General features: G+C 54.5%; 1 protein-coding gene across 4 annotated transcripts in view; it reads right to left on the reverse strand.

The window, feature by feature from the left end:
* LOC106589513 (C-Jun-amino-terminal kinase-interacting protein 4-like) overlaps nucleotides 1–20315 on the reverse strand; it is a 57933-nt gene that overhangs the window by 15963 nt on the left and 21655 nt on the right. For 2 of the 4 annotated variants that reach the window (XM_082970491.1, XM_082970490.1), the window contains exons 3-7: nucleotides 19600–19670; nucleotides 17590–17687; nucleotides 6759–6903; nucleotides 1416–1484; nucleotides 100–631 (exon numbers count right to left, since the gene is read on the reverse strand). In XM_082970491.1, the coding sequence (XP_082826617.1) occupies nucleotides 100–631; nucleotides 1416–1484; nucleotides 6759–6903; nucleotides 17590–17687; nucleotides 19600–19670 (915 nt within the window). Of the gene's footprint in view, nucleotides 1–99; nucleotides 632–1415; nucleotides 1485–6758; nucleotides 6904–15824; nucleotides 16587–17589; nucleotides 17688–19599; nucleotides 19671–20315 lie in introns of those variants that run through there. The other 2 variants (XM_082970492.1, XM_082970493.1) reach the window with 2 other exon arrangements.

Consider the following 20315-nt stretch of genomic DNA (forward strand, 5'->3'; position numbering starts at 1 on the left):
CACATTTTTTGTTAGGTTTTACAATACAACAAATCCAAGTCCCCAACATAGCCAATCTCCATGTTATCCCAGTTTATGCCCTGGAGTTGCAGTACTGACCTGTGCCCATGAGAGGTCCGGACCCTCCTCTCAGTTCTAAGTTCTGTCTTTCTGGACCCTCCTGACCCTCTGGTACTGTGGTGTTCTTACTGCTGATGTTCTCTGGCTTCCTGTTGCTTCTGTCCAGGTTCCTGTTCAGACCCTTGCCCACTTCCTCAAACTCTTCCTGGAGTGGCGTGCTCACCGATGCCATGGAAACGTCAGACTCGGAAGTAGACATGGGACTGGCCGACATAGACCCACCCCCTTGAGAAGCCAGCGGAATGACCAAATTAGAGCCCCCGTTTTGCGTGGACATTGGGGTAACCGACTTTGAGTCCCCTCCTTGAGAAGACATGGGGGTGCCTGATTTAGAGCCACCTTGTTGTGAGGACATTTTGGAACCTCCTCCTTGAGTGGGAGCCCCAAATGGGGTCCCCGAGTTGGAGCCTCCACCATGGCTAGACATGGAGGTCCCTGACTTGGAGCCCCCTTTACGAGACATGGGCGTGTTGGACTTGGAGTCTCCACTGTTCGCATTAGACATCTCATCCTACGGAAGAGAAAGAAGAGGAGGAGGAAGAGGAGGAATAAAAGGAGGAATATAAATGAGATCCTGACAGATGGTCAAGGACACAAGGGCTATATTCTAATAGTCTTAGCTTCTTTCCCTCAAAAAGGAATAAGGATGTTTGAAAAAAGGTTAGCCAATCCAACACAACCATTAAATACCCAGTCAAAATCATCCCTGAACACTCAAACATTCACAAGGAAATGGTATAAAGTGCATAAAACAAAACCAATTAAAAACACAAAGTCCCCCCAAACCCAGTAAATACAACATCTTCCACTGAAACAAAAGACAAAGTGAAAACCAACCGGAAAAACCACCTCAATTCACATCAAAGTTGTTAGAGCACACAACTAAATCAACAAATATGTTTTAGTCAATTCTACAGCTAAGGCTAGTTGATTAGGTCGAAGTAGAGGGAACGGTCTATGCATTAGTAATCCTAGCAAGCCGACTAACCCTGAAAGTCTGGGTTGCATCTGAAATGGCACCCTACTCCCTATATAGTGCACTACTTTAGGTCAGAGCCCCACAGGGCCGAAGGTAATGCACTACATAGGGAATAGGGATCATTTTAGATTCCGCCCCACAGTCAAACCATTGGCATCCAGGTGACTAAGCAGCTTGGGTGGCATACAGCTGGCAGTGAACTGTGTTCTAATGGTGGCACAAAGGCTAGATGAAGCTTTTATGGAGACGACATGGTCAACAACACAGCAACTACAGGCCATAACAACAACAACAACAACAACGCGGTAGTTTGGACCTGGTTCTGTTCAGCCTGCTGATTGGCCGAAAGCCTCTGCCCTCTGCTCTGGGAGTCTGGCGCCCCCAACTGGTTAAGAGAAAAATGACAGTGAAGGTCTGTTTTAGAGCCGTGATCACAACTGGAGAGGGGGGGAACAGCAGGTTTATGTTGAAAAAAGATTATTGCAAATCATGAATTAAGTATAAAGACAGTGGATCAAGTGAAAGGGCCGGTGGAGTCAGACGTGTTGGACTGACGGTGACAAATGGGTTAGACGTTCTGATGAGCAGCCACTTCCAGAGGTAGTCTACCCAGGCTTTCTACTGCAGTCAACCATTAAACTGACTGCGTTACATACTTCATATGGCTTTTTAGAATAGCCTCAGAAAAGACCATTGGCAAAACACTGGCTGACATCCACTACACCAGAGTTTCTCATGTTCTGTCCTTCACTCTCCCCGCCTTTATTTTCCCTTCTACCCTTGGGAGTACTCCCCCACTTTCCCTCACTGGCGTCATCCTCTCTGCCGTTGCCATAGTATCACCTGTCAGCCTATCAGAGCCTAGCTTCTCTTCTGTCCATCAGACTGATAAAGCTGATGCTTTCCATGACAAAAAACTCTAAGCTCTGCTGACACTGTGTGTCTGTGTACAAACCTGAGACAGAGAGAGATATAATTGGCGGGGGTGAGAGAAAGAGAGAGAGAGAGAAAGTGGGAGGGGGGACTGTAACCGAAAACTATAAATCTTTGGGAAATGTCGAGTCAGAGGCTGTAACACAAAGGCGTCCCTGTGAGTCTGAACTGGGGCTGTGTGTGTGTGTGTGTGTGTGTGTGTGTGTGTGTGTGTGTGTGTGTGTGTGTGTGTGTGTGTGTGTGTGTGTGTGTGTTAAAAAGTCAGCTTGAGAGATCCACCGTGAAAGTGAGAAAGGGATAGTTTAGTGGGATCAGGGATAGAGAAAGAAAAGAGAGGTTTGATGGAGAGGAGGATTAAGTAGAAAGATGACTTAGTAGCAGCCAGGGCTGAGCTGAAACATCGGCAGTTGAGTTTCATCTACTGGTCTCATATCTTATGTCAAATGTTGTCTTGGAACTTCTGATATGAAGCCCCCTCTTCCTGGTATCTGAATCATTTCTATCTGGCAACGAGGAGTAAAATATCAAAACAAATGAATATTTAATCATCCGAGCATTCATTAATATTCATGACGGAACCTTGCTTGCGGCAACCATGGTGAGGTTCTCGTGTGGCCCCAGCTGAAAGCGTCCCTTTGGTCTGCTCAGACACTGTCCTGTTCCTCTGTTCTCTCCTTTGTTCCCCTCTTCCCCTGCTCCCGGCCCCGAATGGTACCACTTCCATGGGCCCTCAGACACACACAGCCCCCCTGCCCTCCCTCAATGCCTTCTTAAGCATTCCAGGCACACTGATCCAAGTTTACCTCTCAATCGTGCTTTGGTACCACAGACACACTGAATCAAACGTCCTTTTCAATAAGCCTTCCCGTCTGCTGACAGAGTGAACGGTTGAAAGTGTATGTTTCCACACAGACCATCTACTCCGGGCCAAATTACCCGTCTTATGTCACCCTTCAGATTCCTGAGAAACGCTAAGAGGAGGCATGGTGGGTTAGCCCTGCTCAATATGCCTTAACCAACCATGTTGTTCCACCTCCTACATATGCGATGACATCACCTGGTTTAAACGTCTCTAGAGACTATATCTCTCTCATCATTACTCAATGCCTAGGTTTACCTCCAATGTACTCACATCCTACCTTACCTTGGTCTGTACACTATGCCTTGAATCTATGCTATCGTGCCCAGAAACCTGCTCCTTTTACTCTCTGTTCCAAACGTGCTAGACGGCCAGTTCGTATAGCCTTTAGCAGTACCCTTATCCTACTTCTCCTCTGTTCCTCTGGTGATGTGGAGGTTAATCCAGGTCCTGCAGTGCCTAGCTCCACTCCCAGGTGCTCTCATTTGTTGACTTCTGTAACCGTAAAAGCCTTGGTTTCATTGCATGTTAACATTAGAAGCCTACTCCCTAAGTTTGTTTTACTCACTGCTTTAGCACACTCTGCCAACCCGGATGTCTTAGCCGTGTCTGAATCCTGGTTTAGGAAAACAACCAAAAACCCTGAAATCTCCATCGCTAACTACAACATTTTCCGCCAAGATAGAACTGCCAAAGGGGGCGCTGTTGCAATCTACTGCAAAGATAGCCTGCAGAGTTCTGTATTACTATCCAAACAATTCGAGCTTCTACTTCTAAAAATGCACCTTTCCAGAAACAAGTCTCTCACTGTTGCCGCTTGCTATAGACCTCCCTCTGCCCCCAGCTGTGCCCTCGATACCATATGTGAATTGATTGCCCCCCATCTATCTTCTGAGCTCGTGCTACTAGATGACCTAAACTGGGACATGCTTAACACCCCGGCCATCCTACAATCTAAGCTTGATGCCCTCAATCTCACACAAATTATCAATGAATCTACCAGGTACAACTCCAAATCCGTAAACACGGGCACCCTCATAGATGTCATCCTAACAAACTCGCCCTCCAAATACACCTCTGCTGTTTTCAATCAAGATCTCAGCGATCACTGCCTCATTGCCTGCATCCGTAATGGGTCTGCGACCAAACGACCACCCCTCATCACTGTCAAACACTCCCTAAAACACTTCTGCGAGCAGGCCTTTCGAATCGACCTGGCCGGGGTATCCTGGAATGACATTGACCTCATCCCATCAGTAGATGATGCCTGGCTATTCTTTAAAAGTGCCTTCCTCACAATCTTAAATAAGCATGCCCTACTCAAAAAATTTAGAACTAGGAATAGATATAGTCCTTGGTTCACTCCAGACCTGTCTGCCCTTGATCAGCACAAAAACATCCTGTGGCGTTCTGCATTAGCATCGAATAGCCCCCGTGATATGCAACTTTCAGGGAAGTTAGGAACAAATATACACAGGCAGTTAGAAAAGCTAAGGCTAGCTTTTTCAAACAGAAATGTGCATCCTGTAGTACTAACTCAAAAAAGTTCTGGGACACTGTAAAGTCCATGGAGAATAAGGGCACCTCCTCCCAGCTGCCCACTGCTCTGAGGCTAGGAAACACTTACCACCGATAAATCCACTATAATTGAGAATTTCAATAAGCATTTCTCTACCGCTGGCCATGCTTTCCACCTGGCTACCCCTACCCCGGTCAACTGCCCGGCACCCTACACAGCAACCCGCCAAAGCCCCCACCATTTCTCCGTCACCCAAATAGCTGATGTTCTGAAAGAGCTGCAAAATCTGGACCCATACAAATCAGCCGGGCTAGACAATCTGGACCCTCTCTTTCTAAAATTATCTGCTGAAATTGTTGCAACCCCTATTAATAGCCTGTTCAACCTCTCTTTCGTATCGTCTGAGATTCCCAAAGATTGGAAAGCTGCCGCAGTCATCCCCCTCTTCAAAGGGGGTGACACTCTAGACCCAAACTGCTACAGACCTATATCTATCCTACCCAGTCTTTCAAAGGTCTTCGAAAGCCAAGTTAACAAACAAATTACCGACCATTTCGAATCCCACCGTACCTTCTCTGCTATGCAATCTGGTTTCAGAGCTGGTCATGGGTGCACCTCAGCCACGCTCAAGGTCCTAAACGACATCATAACCGCCATCGATAAGAGACATTACTGTGCAGCCGTATTCATCGACCTGGCCAAGGCTTTCGACTCTGTCAATCACCACATTCTTATTGGCAGACTTGACAGCCTTGGTTTCTCAAATGATTGCCTTGCCTGGTTTACCAACTACTTCTCTGATAGAGTTCAGTGTGTCAAATCGGAGGGCCTGTTGTCCGGACCTCTGGCAGTCTCTATGGATGTGCCACAGGGCTCAATTCTCGGGCCGACTCTCTTCTCTATATACATCAATGATGTCGCTCTTGCTGCTGGTGATTCTCTGATCCACTTCTACGCAGACGACACCATTCTGTATACTTCTGGCCCCTCTTTGGACACTGTGTTAACTAACCTCCATACGAGCTTCAATGCCATACAACTCTCCTTCCGCGGCCTCCAACTGCTCTTAAACGCAGATAGAACTAAATGCATGCATGCTATTCAATCGATCATTGCCCGCACCTGCTCGCCCGTCCAGCATCACTACTCTGGACGGCTCTGACTTAGAATACGTGGACCACTACAAATACCTGGGTGTCTGGTTAGACTGTAAACTCTCCTTCCAGACTCACATTAAGCATCTCCAATCCAAAATTAAATCTAGAATCGGCTTCCTATATCGCAACAAAGCATCCTTCACTCATGCTGCCAAACACACCCTCGTAAAACTGACCATCCTACCGATCCTCGACTTCAGTGATGTCATCTATAAAATAGCCTCCAACAATCTACTCAACAAACTGGATGCAGTCTATCACAGTGCTATTAGTTTTGTCACCAAAGCCCCATATACTACCCACCATTGCGACCTGTACGCTCTCGTTGGCTGGCCCTCGCTTCATACTCGTCGCCAAACCCACTGGCTACAGGTTATCTACAAGTCTCTGCTAGGTAAAGCCCCGCCTTATCTCAGCTCACTGGTCACCATAGAAGCACGCGCTCCAGCAGGTATATCTCACTGGTCACCCCCAAAGCCAATTCCTCCTTTGGTCGTCTTTCCTTCCAGTTCTCTGCTGCCAATGACTGGAACGAACTGCAAAAATCTCTGAAACTGGAGACTCATATCTCCCTCACTAGCTTTAAGTACCAGCTGTCAGAGCAGCTCACAGATCACTGCACATAGCCCATCTGTAAACAGCCCATCTATCTACCTACCTCATCCCCATACTGTATTTATTTATTTATTTATCTTGCTCCTTTGCACCCCAGTATCTCTACTTGCACATTCATCTTCTGCACATCCTACCATTCCAGTGTTTAATTGCTATATTGTAATTACTTCGCCACCATAGCCTATTTATTACCTTATCTTACCTCATTTGCACTCACTGTATATAGACTTTTTGTTTTCTTTTGTTCTACTGTATTATTGACTGTATGTTTTGTTTATTCCATGTTGTTGTATGTGTCAAACTGCTACGCTTTATCTTGGCCAGGTCGCAGTTGTAAATGAGAACTTGTTCTCAACTAGCCTACCTGGTTAAATAAAGGTGAAAAAAATGTAATTAAAAAAAAGATCTGAGGGTACGGTTATTCATCTCAGAATGCTGGTCCAGATTCAAACCACCAAGTTCACTTTGTACTCCCACAGTGAATTCCTGAAAAGTATGTCCAAAACAGTCAGCGAATGTTAGTATAACTTCTGCATCAGTTTAAAAGTGACTGGCAGGTGAGGAGTATATTGATACCTTGAGGCTGGTGTTGGAGCGAGCGTGGCTCAAGTCCTTACATCTCCAGGCTTCAGACGGCGTTTCAACAGCTTCCCTCTGCGAGTCACTGGTCAAATCATATCCTGGTAATGGGAATAACCCCATTGAGATGGGACGCTCCTTCCTGGATTCAGAAAGATAAAAAGGAGGGTGAGGTGAAATTCACAGAGAAATGTGTGACAGTGTTGGATAGTGTAAGAGTGTGAGGTGTACCCTGTAACAAAGGATTTCATAATGGAGTCACTGAGCTGATTTATAAGCCTTACAGAGGCTGGTCAGTATGTTGTGATTAAAAACGCAAGTCAATACTCCTGCTGCAGGCATGAAAGCTAGCGAACATCATGAAGAAATTTCACACCCAAAACATGGCAACAAAAAAACAAGACATGAATCATTTGAAACTTTGCAAGGAGGCACTACAGCAGTTTCTATTTGGTGCTTTAGTACGAGGGGTGACATCACTCTGGTCTCTCAGTAACCTCTGCGTCTCTATATCAGGCCAGTGACTGAAGAACTGGTAGATTCCCACAGTGGTGGTTCTTCTTTTCCACACATTGCGTCCTTTCTCTAGCTTCCCCTCTAATGACAAAACGAATCCTTCATGCACAGCGTACACACTCACCTGCTAGCTTCCACACTTCCATGCTCTCCCTCAGCACCCACAGTTCTCTGATGACCCAATACATCACACACTTTCAAGGATTTTCAAAGTTCCATAGACCCTATAGGTCTCTGAAGTTAACAAATATTCCCTTGCTTTAAGCATCAAACATTATCAGCCTCTGAAGATCAATGGAAGTGGAGCACAATATCAACCCACCCACATCAATGAGGAGCTATCAAAAAGGTACAGTAGGCAGAAACAAAGGCTTCCATGTTGAAAAGAGCAGGATGTATGGAATGGTAGCAGTCCATAGAAAACACAGAGTTTCCCATGACAATAAAGCCCCTTAAATTGAACTGAGAGAAAGAGAGAATAACATTTGTTTATTTCACTTTTGTTTATTATCTACTTCACTTGCTTTGGCATATGTTTCCCATGCCAATAAAGCCCTTAAATTGAAATTGTGGGACAGACAGAGAGCGAGAGAGGGACAGACAGCGAGCGAGATCGAGCGGGACAGAGAACGCGAGACAGAGCGCAAGCGACAGAAACAGACCGAGAGACCAAGGGACCGAGCGACAGACAGACCAAGGGACCGAGCGACAGACAGAGGGGCGACGGACAGACAGACAGACCGAGGGACCGAGCGAGCGACGGACAGACCGAGGGACCGAGCGAGCGACGGACAGACCGAGGGACCGAGCGAGCGACGGACAGACCGAGGGACCGAGCGAGCGACGGACAGACCGAGGGACCGAGCGACGGACGGACCGAGGGACCGAGCGAGCGACGGACAGACCGAGGGACGGACCGAGCGACGGACGGTCGGACCGAGCGACGGACGGACGGAGGGACCGAGCATGCGACAGACAGACAGAGGGACCGAGCGAGCGATGGACGGACAGACCGACCGACCGAGGGACCGAGCGAGCGACGGACGGACAGACAGAAGGACAGACAGACCGAGGGACCGAGCGAGCGACAGACCGAGGGACCGAGCGAGCGATGGACAGACAGACAGACCGAGGGACCGAGCGAGCGACGGACAGAAGGACCGAGCGAGCGACGGACAGCCAGACAGACCGAGGGACCGAGCGAGCGACGGACAGACAGACAGACAGAGAGGGACCGAGCGAGCGACGGACAGACAGACGGACAGACAGACAGACCGAGGGACCGAGCGAGCGACGGACAGACAGACCGAGGGACCGAGCGACAGACGGACCGAGCGACAGACGGACCGAGCGACCGAGCGAGAGACGGACCGAGCGACCGACGGACCGAGCGACCCGAGCGAGACCGACGCGACCGAGCGACCGACAGACCGAGCGACGGACCGAGCGACCGAGCGACCGACGGACCGAGCGACGGACCGAGCGACGGACCGAGCGACGGACCGAGCGACGGACCGAGCGACGGACCGAGCGACGGACCGAGCGACAGACCGAGCGACAGACGGACGGACCGAGCGACAGACGGACGGAGCGACAGACGGCCGGACGGACCGAGCGACAGACAGACGGACCGAGCAAGCGACAGACGGACGGACGGACCGAGCGAGCGACAGACGGACGGACCGAGCGACAGACGGACGGAGCGAGCGAGCGACAGACGGACGGACCGAGCGACAGACGGACCGAGCGACAGACGGACGGACCGAGCGAGCGACAGAGGGACGGACCGAGCGACGGACGGACCGAGCGAGCGACGGACGGACCGAGCGACGGACGGACCGAGCGACGGACGGACCGAGCGACAGACGGACCGAGCGACAGACGGACCGAGCGACAGACGGACCGAGCGACAGACGGACCGAGCGAGCGACAGACGGACGGACCGAGCAACAGACGGACCGAGCGAGCGACAGACGGACGGACCGAGCGACAGACGGACGGACCGAGCGAGCGAAGGACCGAGCGAGCGACAGACGGACCGAGCGAGCGAGCGACAGACGGACCGAGCGAGCGACAGACGGACCGAGCGAGCGACAGACGGACCGAGCGAGCGAGCGACAGACGGACCGAGCAAGCGACAGACGGACCGAGCGAGCGAGCGACAGACGGACCGAGCGAGCGAGCGACAGACGGACCGAGCGAGCGACAGACGGACCGAGCGAGCGAGCGAGCGACAGACGGACCGAGCGACAGACGGACCGAGCGAGCGAGCGAGCGACAGACGGACCGAGCGAGCGACGGACCGACCGAGCGAGCGAGCGACAGACCGACCGACCGAGCGAGCGAGCGACAGACGGACCGAGCGAGCGAGCGACAGACGGACCGAGCGAGCGAGCGACAGACGGACCGAGCGAGCGAGCGACAGACGGACCGAGCGACAGACGGACCGAGCGAGCGACAGACGGACCGAGCGAGCGAGCGACAGACAGACCGACCGACCGAGGGACCGAGCGAGCGACGGACGGACAGACAGAAGGACAGACAGACCGAGGGACCGAGCGAGCGACAGACCGAGGGACCGAGCGAGCGATGGACAGACAGACAGACCGAGGGACCGAGCGAGCGACGGACAGAAGGACCGAGCGAGCGACGGACAGCCAGACAGACCGAGGGACCGAGCGAGCGACGGACAGACAGACAGACAGAGAGGGACCGAGCGAGCGACGGACAGACAGACGGACAGACAGACAGACCGAGGGACCGAGCGAGCGACGGACAGACAGACCGAGGGACCGAGCGACAGACGGACCGAGCGACAGACGGACCGAGCGACCGAGCGAGAGACGGACCGAGCGACCGACGGACCGAGCGACCGAGCGAGAGACGGACCGAGCGAGAGACGGACCGAGCGACCGAGCGACCGACGGACCGAGCGACAGAGCGACGGACCGAGCGACGGACCGAGCGACGGACCGAGCGACGGACCGAGCGACGGACCGAGCGACGGACCGAGCGACGGACCGAGCGACAGACCGAGCGACAGACCGAGCGACAGACCGAGCGACAGACCGAGCGACAGACGGACGGACCGAGCGACAGACGGACGGAGCGACAGACGGCCGGACGGACCGAGCGACAGACAGACGGACCGAGCAAGCGACAGACGGATGGACGGACCGAGCGAGCGACAGACGGACGGACCAAGCGACAGACGGACGGAGCGAGCGAGCGACAGACGGACGGACCGAGCGACAGACGGACCGAGCGACAGACGGACGGACCGAGCGAGCGACGGACCGAGCGAGCGAGCGACAGACGGACCGAGCGAGCGACAGACGGACCGAGCGAGCGAGCGACAGACGGACCGAGCGAGCGACAGACGGACCGAGCGAGCGAGCGACAGACGGACCGAGCGAGCGAGCGACAGACGGACCGAGCGAGCGAGCGACAGACGGACCGAGCGAGCGAGCGACAGACGGACCGAGCGAGCGAGCGACAGACGGACCGAGCGAGCGAGCGACAGACGGACCGAGCGAGCGACAGACGGACCGAGCGAGCGAGCGACAGACGGACCGAGCGAGCGAGCGACAGACGGACCGAGCGAGCGACAGACGGACCGAGCGAGCGAGCGACAGACGGACCGAGCGACAGACGGACCGAGCGAGCGAGCGAGCGACAGACGGACCGAGCGAGCGACAGACGGACCGAGCGAGCGACAGACGGACCGAGCGACAGACCGACCGACCGAGCGAGCGAGCGACAGACGGACCGAGCGAGCGACAGACGGACCGAGCGAGCGAGCGACAGACGGACCGAGCGAGCGAGCGACAGACGGACCGAGCGAGCGACAGACGGACCGAGCGAGCGAGCGACAGACGGACGGACCGAGCGACAGACGGACCGAGCGAGCGAGCGACAGACGGACCGAGCGACAGACGGACCGAGCGACAGACGGACCGAGCGACAGACGGACCGAGCGACAGACGGACCGAGCGACAGACGGACCGAGCGACAGACGGACCGAGCGACAGACGGACCGAGCGACAGACGGACGGACCGAGCGACAGACGGACGGACGGACCGAGCGACAGACGGACGGACGGACCGAGCGACAGACGGACGGACGGACCGAGCGAGCGAGCGACAGACGGACCGAGCGAGCGACAGACGGACCGAGCGAGCGAGCGACAGACGGACCGAGCGAGCGACAGACGGACCGAGCGAGCGACAGACGGACCGAGCGAGCGACAGACGGACCGAGCGAGCGAGCGACAGACGGACCGAGCGAGCGACAGACGGACCGAGCGAGCGAGCGACAGACGGACCGAGCGAGCGAGCGAAAGACGGACCGACCGAGCGACGGACCGAGCGAGCGAGCGACAGACGGACCGAGCGAGCGACAGACGGACCGAGCGAGCGACAGACGGACCGAGCGACAGACGGACGGACCGAGCGAGCGACGGACGGACCGAGCGACAGACGGACGGACGGACCGAGCGACAGACGGACCGAGCGAGCGACAGACGGACCGAGCGAGCGAGCGACAGACGGACCGAGCGAGCGACAGACGGACCGAGCGAGCGACAGACGGACCGAGCGAGCGACAGACGGACCGAGCGAGCGACAGACGGACCGAGCGAGCGAGCGACAGACGGACCGAGCGAGCGAGCGACAGACGGACCGAGCGAGCGACAGACGGACCGAGCGAGCGAGCGACAGACGGACCGAGCGAGCGAGCGACAGACGGACCGAGCGAGCGACAGACGGACCGAGCGAGCGACAGACGGACCGAGCGAGCGACAGACGGACCGAGCGAGCGAGCGACAGACGGACCGAGCGAGCGAGCGACAGACGGACCGAGCGAGCGAGCGACAGACGGACCGACCGAGCGACGGACCGAGCGAGCGAGCGACAGACGGACCGAGCGAGCGAGCGACAGACGGACCGAGCGAGCGAGCGACAGACGGACCGAGCGAGCGAGCGACAGACGGACCGAGCGAGCGAGCGACAGACGGACCGAGCGAGCGAGCGACAGACGGACCGAGCGAGCGAGCGACAGACGGACCGAGCGAGCGAGCGACAGACGGACCGAGCGAGCGAGCGACAGACGGACCGAGCGAGCGAGCGACAGACGGACCGAGCGAGCGAGCGACAGACGGACCGAGCGAGCGAGCGACAGACGGACCGAGCGAGCGAGCGACAGACGGACCGAGCGAGCGAGCGACAGACGGACCGAGCGACAGACGGACCGACCGAGCGACGGACCGAGCGAGCGAGCGACAGACGGACCGAGCGAGCGACAGACGGACCGAGCGAGCGACAGACGGACCGAGCGAGCGACAGACGGACCGAGCGAGCGACAGACGGACCGAGCGAGCGAGCGACAGACGGACCGAGCGAGCGAGCGACAGACGGACCGAGCGACAGACGGACGGACCGAGCGACAGACGGACGGACCGAGCGACAGACGGACGGAGCGACGGACGGACCGAGCGAGCGACGGACGGACGGACGGAGCGACAGACGGACGGAGCGAGCGAGCAACAGACGGACGGAGCGAGCGACAGACGGAGCGAGCGACAGACGGAGCGAGCGAGCGACAGACGGACGGAGCGAGCGAGCGACAGACGGACCGAGCGACAGACGGACCGAGCGACAGACGGACCGAGCGACAGACGGACGGACCGAGCGAGCGACGGACGGACCGAGCGAGCGACGGACGGACCGAGCGAGCGAGCGAGCGACGGACCGAGCGAGCGAGCGAGCGACGGACCGAGCGAGCGAGCGACGGACCGAGCGAGCGAGCGACAGACGGACCGAGCGAGCGAGCGACAGACGGACCGAGCGAGCGAGCGACAGACGGACCGAGCGAGCGACAGACGGACCGAGCGAGCGACAGACGGACCGAGCGAGCGACAGACGGACCGAGCGAGCGACAGACGGACCGAGCGAGCGACAGACGGACCGAGCGAGCGAGCGACAGACGGACCGAGCGAGCGACAGACGGACCGAGCGAGCGACAGACGGACCGAGCGAGCGAGCGACAGACGGACCGAGCGAGCGACAGACGGACCGAGCGAGCGAGCGACAGACGGACCGAGCGAGCGAGCGACAGACGGACCGAGCGAGCGACAGACGGAGCGAGCGAGCGACAGACGGACCGAGCGAGCGAGCGACAGACGGACCGAGCGAGCGAGCGACAGACGGACCGAGCGAGCGAGCGACAGACGGACCGAGCGAGCGACAGACGGACCGAGCGAGCGACAGACGGACCGAGCGAGCGAGCGACAGACGGACCGAGCGAGCGAGCGACAGACGGACCGAGCGACAGACGGACCGAGCGACAGACGGACCGAGCGACAGACGGACCGAGCGACAGACGGACCGAGCGACAGACGGACCGAGCGACAGACGGACCGAGCGACAGACGGACCGAGCGACAGACGGACCGAGCGACAGACGGACGGACCGAGCGACAGACGGACGGACCGAGCGACAGACGGACGGACGGACCGAGCGACAGACGGACGGACCGAGCGACAGACGGACGGACCGAGCGACAGACGGACGGAGCGACGGACGGACCGAGCGAGCGACGGACGGACGGAGCGACAGACGGACGGAGCGAGCGAGCGACAGACGGACGGAGCGAGCGACAGACGGAGCGACGGACGGACCGAGCGAGCGACGGACGGACGGACGGAGCGACAGACGGACGGAGCGAGCGAGCGACAGACGGACGGAGCGAGCGACAGACGGACGGAGCGAGCGAGCGACAGACGGAGCGAGCGACAGACGGAGCGAGCGACAAACAGACGGACGGACCGAGCGAGCGACAGACGGACGGAGCGAGCGAGCGACAGACGGACGGACCGAGCGACGGACGGACGGACCGAGCGAGCGAGCGACAGACGGACCGAGCGAGCGAGCGACAGACGGACCGAGCGAGCGACAGACGGACCGAGCGAGCGACAGACGGACCGAGCGAGCGAGCGACAGACGGACCGAGCGAGCGAGCGACAGACGGACCGAGCGAGCGAGCGACAGACGGACCGAGCGACAGACGGACCGAGCGACAGACGGACCGAGCGACAGACGGACCGAGCGACAGACGGACGGACCGAGCGACAGACGGACGGACCGAGCGACAGACGGACGGACCGAGCGACAGACGGACGGACCGAGCGACAGACGGACGGACCGAGCGACAGACGGACGGAGCGACGGACGGACCGAGCGAGCGACGGACGGACGGAGCGACAGACGGACGGAGCGAGCGAGCGACAGACGGACGGAGCGAGCGACAGACGGAGCGACGGACGGACCGAGCGAGCGACGGACGGACGGACGGAGCGACAGACGGACGGAGCGAGCGAGCGACAGACGGACGGAGCGAGCGACAGACGGAGCGAGCGAGCGACAGACGGACGGAGCGAGCGAGCGACAGACGGAGCGAGCGACAGACGGAGCGAGCGACAAACAGACGGACGGACCGAGCGAGCGACAGACGGACGGAGCGAGCGAGCGACAGACGGACGGACCGAGCGACGGACGGAGCGAGCGAGCGACAGACGGACGGAGCGAGCGAGCGACAGACGGACGGAGCGAGCGAGCGACAGACGGACGGAGCGAGCGACAGACGGACGCGAGCGAGCGACAGACGGACGGAGCGAGCGAGCGACAAACGGACGGAGCGAGCGAGCGACAAACGGACGGACGGACGGACGGAGCGAGCGACAGACGGACGGACCGAGCGAGCGACAGACGGACGGACCGAGCGAGCGACAGACGGACGGACCGAGCGAGCGACAGACGGACGGACCGAGCGAGCGACAGACGGACGGACCGAGCACAGACTGCACAAGAGGGACAGAGAGAGACAGGGAGAGGCCTCAGAGGTCAAACTTAGGGCAACAATGTTCACTGTCAATGCCTGCCATTTTGACATAAATTGGATGATAGCTGAACTAAAATCAACTATTTTTTTTAAATAACCAAAAATAGCATAAAGCATTGACAGGTCCCTCTGGTATAGGATATTTTTCCCCCTCAATGGGAACAACAGCATAAATAAAGGATAAATGAAAGCAAATAAGATGTCATGTTATCATGGATATGAGTATTGCTGTGATTTACTGGCTGAGAAGGCTCTTTCTCCTAACCTGCTTTCAACCTGCAGAACCATACTGCCTGGCTGTCTGTCTCCAACACAGCAACAGCATGGTAACCACATGTTAAAAGCATGGCAACTGGGCTTTACCCCACAGCAAGTAAACAAGCAAGGGGAAGAGGGATGAGACAGAGTCAATCGGAGGGGTAAGCAACCATATAAAATAACAAGTGATTGAAGCAGAGATTGGAAAGAGTGAAGAAAGGAGGAAATGAGAGATGTAGGAGGAGAGAGAAAGAAGAGACTGGAGAAGAGGACATGTAGAAGAGAGAAAGGAGGTAAACAAACACACCCATCCCTTTCACAGAGAGTTACCTGCAGGAGTGGGGGTGACTTACAGTAGGCTGTGATTCATTCTCCACACACACACACACTACCTGCTGGGTCGTGGCAGGGTGGGCAGGGCAGGGAGGCCAGTGGAGACAGAGTAGTGCACCAGCAGCAGGACAGACAGAGAGACCAGCACGGCAGAGTTAATAACAACGGCGCCCCCAACAAAGCCAAAGACAAACAGCAGCATACACCTCGGGCTCATGACCCCCCCTGAACATGGCCCAGCGCCTCTCACTGCCGGGGCCAGGGGAGGGGGGCGACCGCCAGGTGGTTAAAACACACGCCTCTGGGGCTTTTACAAACTGTCCCTTGGATGACGACGCGAACTAGAGTATACTCCTCCCTCTGTCGACAAAGTACTCCTCACATACACACTCTGTTGCCGTGTGTTGAAGAGAAGAATGCTCAGGTACAGGAGATCTGGAACTCAGGCTGGAGAGTAGTGTGTGGCGTGGTGTGTGTTCAGACCAGCGGACCAACGAGCGACTGCCACAGAAACAACAACAGCAGTAATCCCATGAGCAGCAGCAGAGGTGGCAGAGAGAGACAGAGCAGCAGCTGCTACTGTAGAGTGATGCCGGCTTCAGTTCAATACTGCTGTGACATCATCCGGAGAGAGAGAGAGAGAGAGAGAGAGAGAGAGAGGGTGGACACTGGCCTTGCAGCAGCCTTCTCCTCGCCTCACTTTGCTTGATGTATTGTATCCTCTTTCTGGCAGACGATGCTCTTTCTTTCCTAAACTGCGACACTGATGTCGCTGAGCAGTCTAGAATTGTCGCCGTCACTCTCACCCTCCCTTTCTCTCCCCTCCCCCTATCGGATGCTGAGGCAGCATCAGAGCTGGTAACATATGCCTCCCCTCAGCTCGATGCTGATTGGCTGAGCCATGGAGAGACTGGGAGGAGGAAAACCCTGTGGGAACTGACAGTGTCTGCTGCTACTGAGTGACTGTAGAGGGCTGCTGATACACACACAAAGCTAATAAATGTACCACACTTCTGTTAGGAAAAAACACAGAAATCACAAATGAGTTCCTAGTGAACACAAACGCAAATGCTGTTTAAATCTAAAAAGCTACACAAACTGCTTTGATCTGATGTACTAGTGAAACTAACAGCACTCTCTGGACTGTTCAAAATGAAGGTTTGCCTAGCAGGACCATGATCTCTTTTTACTGCTGTTTCACTCACTAATCTGATCAGTAAAACACTACAGCGCTGAATCACTCATCTCCATCACACTGTGGGATTACTGCAGCTGACCACTGACTGCTGCCAAACCTCTGATTTATATACAGCTGATCCCATGGCATAATCCCACTCAATATCTATCCCAATCTCCTCCCCCCACTTCAACTCATATCCCCTAAAAGTTCCTCCCCTCCTCCTACCACCGTCCTCTTTTTTCCATCCCTTTCGCCTCCTCTCCTCCCCCCTTTCCCTTGCCTCTGCCCAGCCCCTCATGCCTACCTCACATCTCTCATCTTCTGTCAGGTTTCTGAGCTAAAAGGAAATCGTGCCTATGGAGAGCAGAGAGCGCAGGAGTGGCGCAGAAGCACTTCAAATCAACGTACTCGCTCACAAACACACTGAGCCAGGGTGAGGAGCCAACTAAGTGGACGAATGTTAGCGTGCCATACTGTATAATAAAATACAAAAACACCTACACAGTACCCAGGATGAACTGGCCACGAGACACTATTAATACACCATTAAGGAAGCACTGTTATATGAGAGTGTTTGTGTACAACTTCAGATACTCTCCACGCAGTGATCTCCGTATGGGACTTGAATAGTTGTATGATCTTACCGGGATCTGCCTGTGCTTGTGTCTGTAGGCACCTCCTGCACCGCCGCGTGCTGCTGGTGTTTGGTACGTTCCAAGTGCTCCATGTAGCTGTGGATCATCTGCATGGGACATACCACACAGGGAGATGGGGGGGGGTTAGCGTGGACAGGGAGTGGTCCTATTCAAATAATTATTTGAACATGGCCATGATGCCTGCTGTTTCTTAGATGAGGTTTTTTGTGTCGATGTACAGCTGGAACAGACAGCCTCCCGGCCTGTGGGATATTCAGCTGTCACCGTGCGTTTGTGTGAGCTTCTAAAATCCCATTTCCGTCCATATTTAAAATGTCATGGTCTCTACGCAGGCTTGTTTGTTTTGGCGTCTGGGCCAATGTGTTAGTAATAGATTAGAGAACAGACTTTAGGCAGACTGAGTTGAGGCAACTTGACAACATACTTAATATTGGGAAAATTGCTCCAATCTCCTTAAGCTGACCCAATTCTAACTCCCTCTTTCTCCTTCCCGCATCTTGCATTCTCCATCCCTCCCTCCCTCCCTCCGTAGTAGTGTGAATTCCCTGAATGTAAGCTGGAAATAGCATCTTGTCTTGGTTCACTGTCGGTCAAACATCAATGGGATCCACTAGTCTGCCGACCTATGTCTAAAACATACATGCATACATACATACATACATAGTAGCCATTTAGCAGACCCAACCCTCTTAACCGCTAGGCTACCTGCTGCCCAGGCAACCTGCCATCCAGGTGCGTGTGTGTGTGTGTGTGTGTGTGTGTGTCTTCAAATCCCTGTTCACCCACGAATGCGTGGCAGCGCATGACTCCAACAGCATCATTCTGTTTGACAAATGTCAAACACTTACCAATACCAGAGTTTGTCTTTTTTTTACCTCCAATTTTGTGATATTCAATTGCGATCTTGTCTCATCGCTGCAACTCCCCAACGGGCTCGGGAGGCGAAGGTCGAGTCATGCATCTGAAACATGACTCGCCAAACCGAGCTTCTTAACACCCGCCCACTTAACCCAGCTGCACCAATGTATTGGAGGAAACACCGTTCAACTAACGATCAAAGTCAGCCTGCAGGTGCCCGGTCCGCCACAAGGAGCCAGTAAAGCCCCCCAGGCCAAACCCTTCCCTATCCCGGATGACGCTTGGCCAATTGTGCGCCCCCCTATGGGACTCCTGGTCACGGCCGGTTATGACACAGCCTGGGATCCAACCCGGGTCTGTAGTGACGCCTCAAGCACTGCGATGCAGTGCCTTAGACCGCTGTGCCACTCGGGAAGCCCTGAGTTTTACTTGATTTCTACTGAACAAAAATATAAATGCAACATGAAACAATTTTACTGAGTTACAGTACATTTAAAATCAGTCAATTGAAATAAATTCATTAGGGCCTAATCTATGGATTTCACATGACTGGGCAGGGGCACAGGTGCAGAAGCTGGATGTGGAGGTCCTGGGCTGGCGTTGTTACACGTGGTCTGCGGTTGTGAGGGCAGTTGGACGTACTGTCAAATTCTCTAAAACAACGTTGGAGGCGGCTTACGGTAGAGAAATTAACATTAAATTCTCTGTCAACAGCTGTGGTGGCATTGATGCAGTTAGCATGCCAATTGCACTCTCCCTCAAAACATCTGTGGCGTTGTGTTGTGTGACAACACAGCACATTTTAGAGTGGCCTTTTATTGTCCCCAGCACAAGTTACACCTGTGTAATGATCATGCTGTTTAATTAGCTTCTTGATATGCCACACCTGTCAGGTGGATGGATTATCTTTGTAAAGGAGAGATGATCACTAACAGGAATGTAAACAAATTTGTGCCCAAAATTTGATAGAAATAAGCTTTTGGAAAGTTTCTGGGATTTTCTTTTCCAGCTCATGAAACCAACACTTTACATGTTGCGTTTATATTTTTGTTTAGTATAGTTTGCCCAGTAGGCCTACAAAGGAACAGTCCCAACACGCACTTAAATACAAAAAAAACACTCTCTCTCTTCCCCCCATACCTCTGTGTGTCTCTGGTGGAGGGCATTGTACTCTTTCTTCAGCTCGGCTTCTCGTTCCTCCAATCTGCCAACTGAAAGAGAAAACAGTCAGATGTGTGATCTCAGTCAAACAGAACATGGTTAATGAGGGGAAAGATCCCTAAAAAAAAAAACGGTTATAGGGTCATTCCAAGGGTTGCAAAGCAACCGGTAATTTGCGGAAGTCACAGGAATCTTCAGTAATTTGGGTAATAAACAGAAAATCTATGGCAATCTATTGTAATTTAGGTAATTTATACTTTGAATAACTTTGAAAAAATGTATATAAAAAAAATTAAAAAAAGATCTATGTGCACAAGTTTCTAGTAGATAAGACTATATGGTTCAAGAGAAAATTAATGAAAAAAGCATCTAAATCAACAATGGCATTATTTTCAATCACCTCAACTCATCCAACTATTGAATTTTGTTTCCACAACTGCCACCCGTTTGATGCCAAAACATCGACAACAATTACATAGAGATAGTAAATAAATTGTAATTTTTGGTGGGGGAAATTTGATATTTCATGCTTAAACCCTCATTAAAACACAAATTGGTATTTACTAGGGTTATGGTTTATATTTAGGATAATGTTTTACAGCTTTGTCATTCAAACGTTTCTATTTTTAAATAATCTTATTTAATGATTTCAGATATTTTAAATGTGGTAACGCCACAGAGGGCCAGAGAATTGC

The sequence above is a fragment of the Salmo salar genome, chromosome 28 (genome assembly GCF_965601325.2).
Source record: "Salmo salar chromosome 28, fSalSal1, whole genome shotgun sequence".
Lineage (NCBI taxonomy): Eukaryota > Metazoa > Chordata > Actinopteri > Salmoniformes > Salmonidae > Salmo > Salmo salar.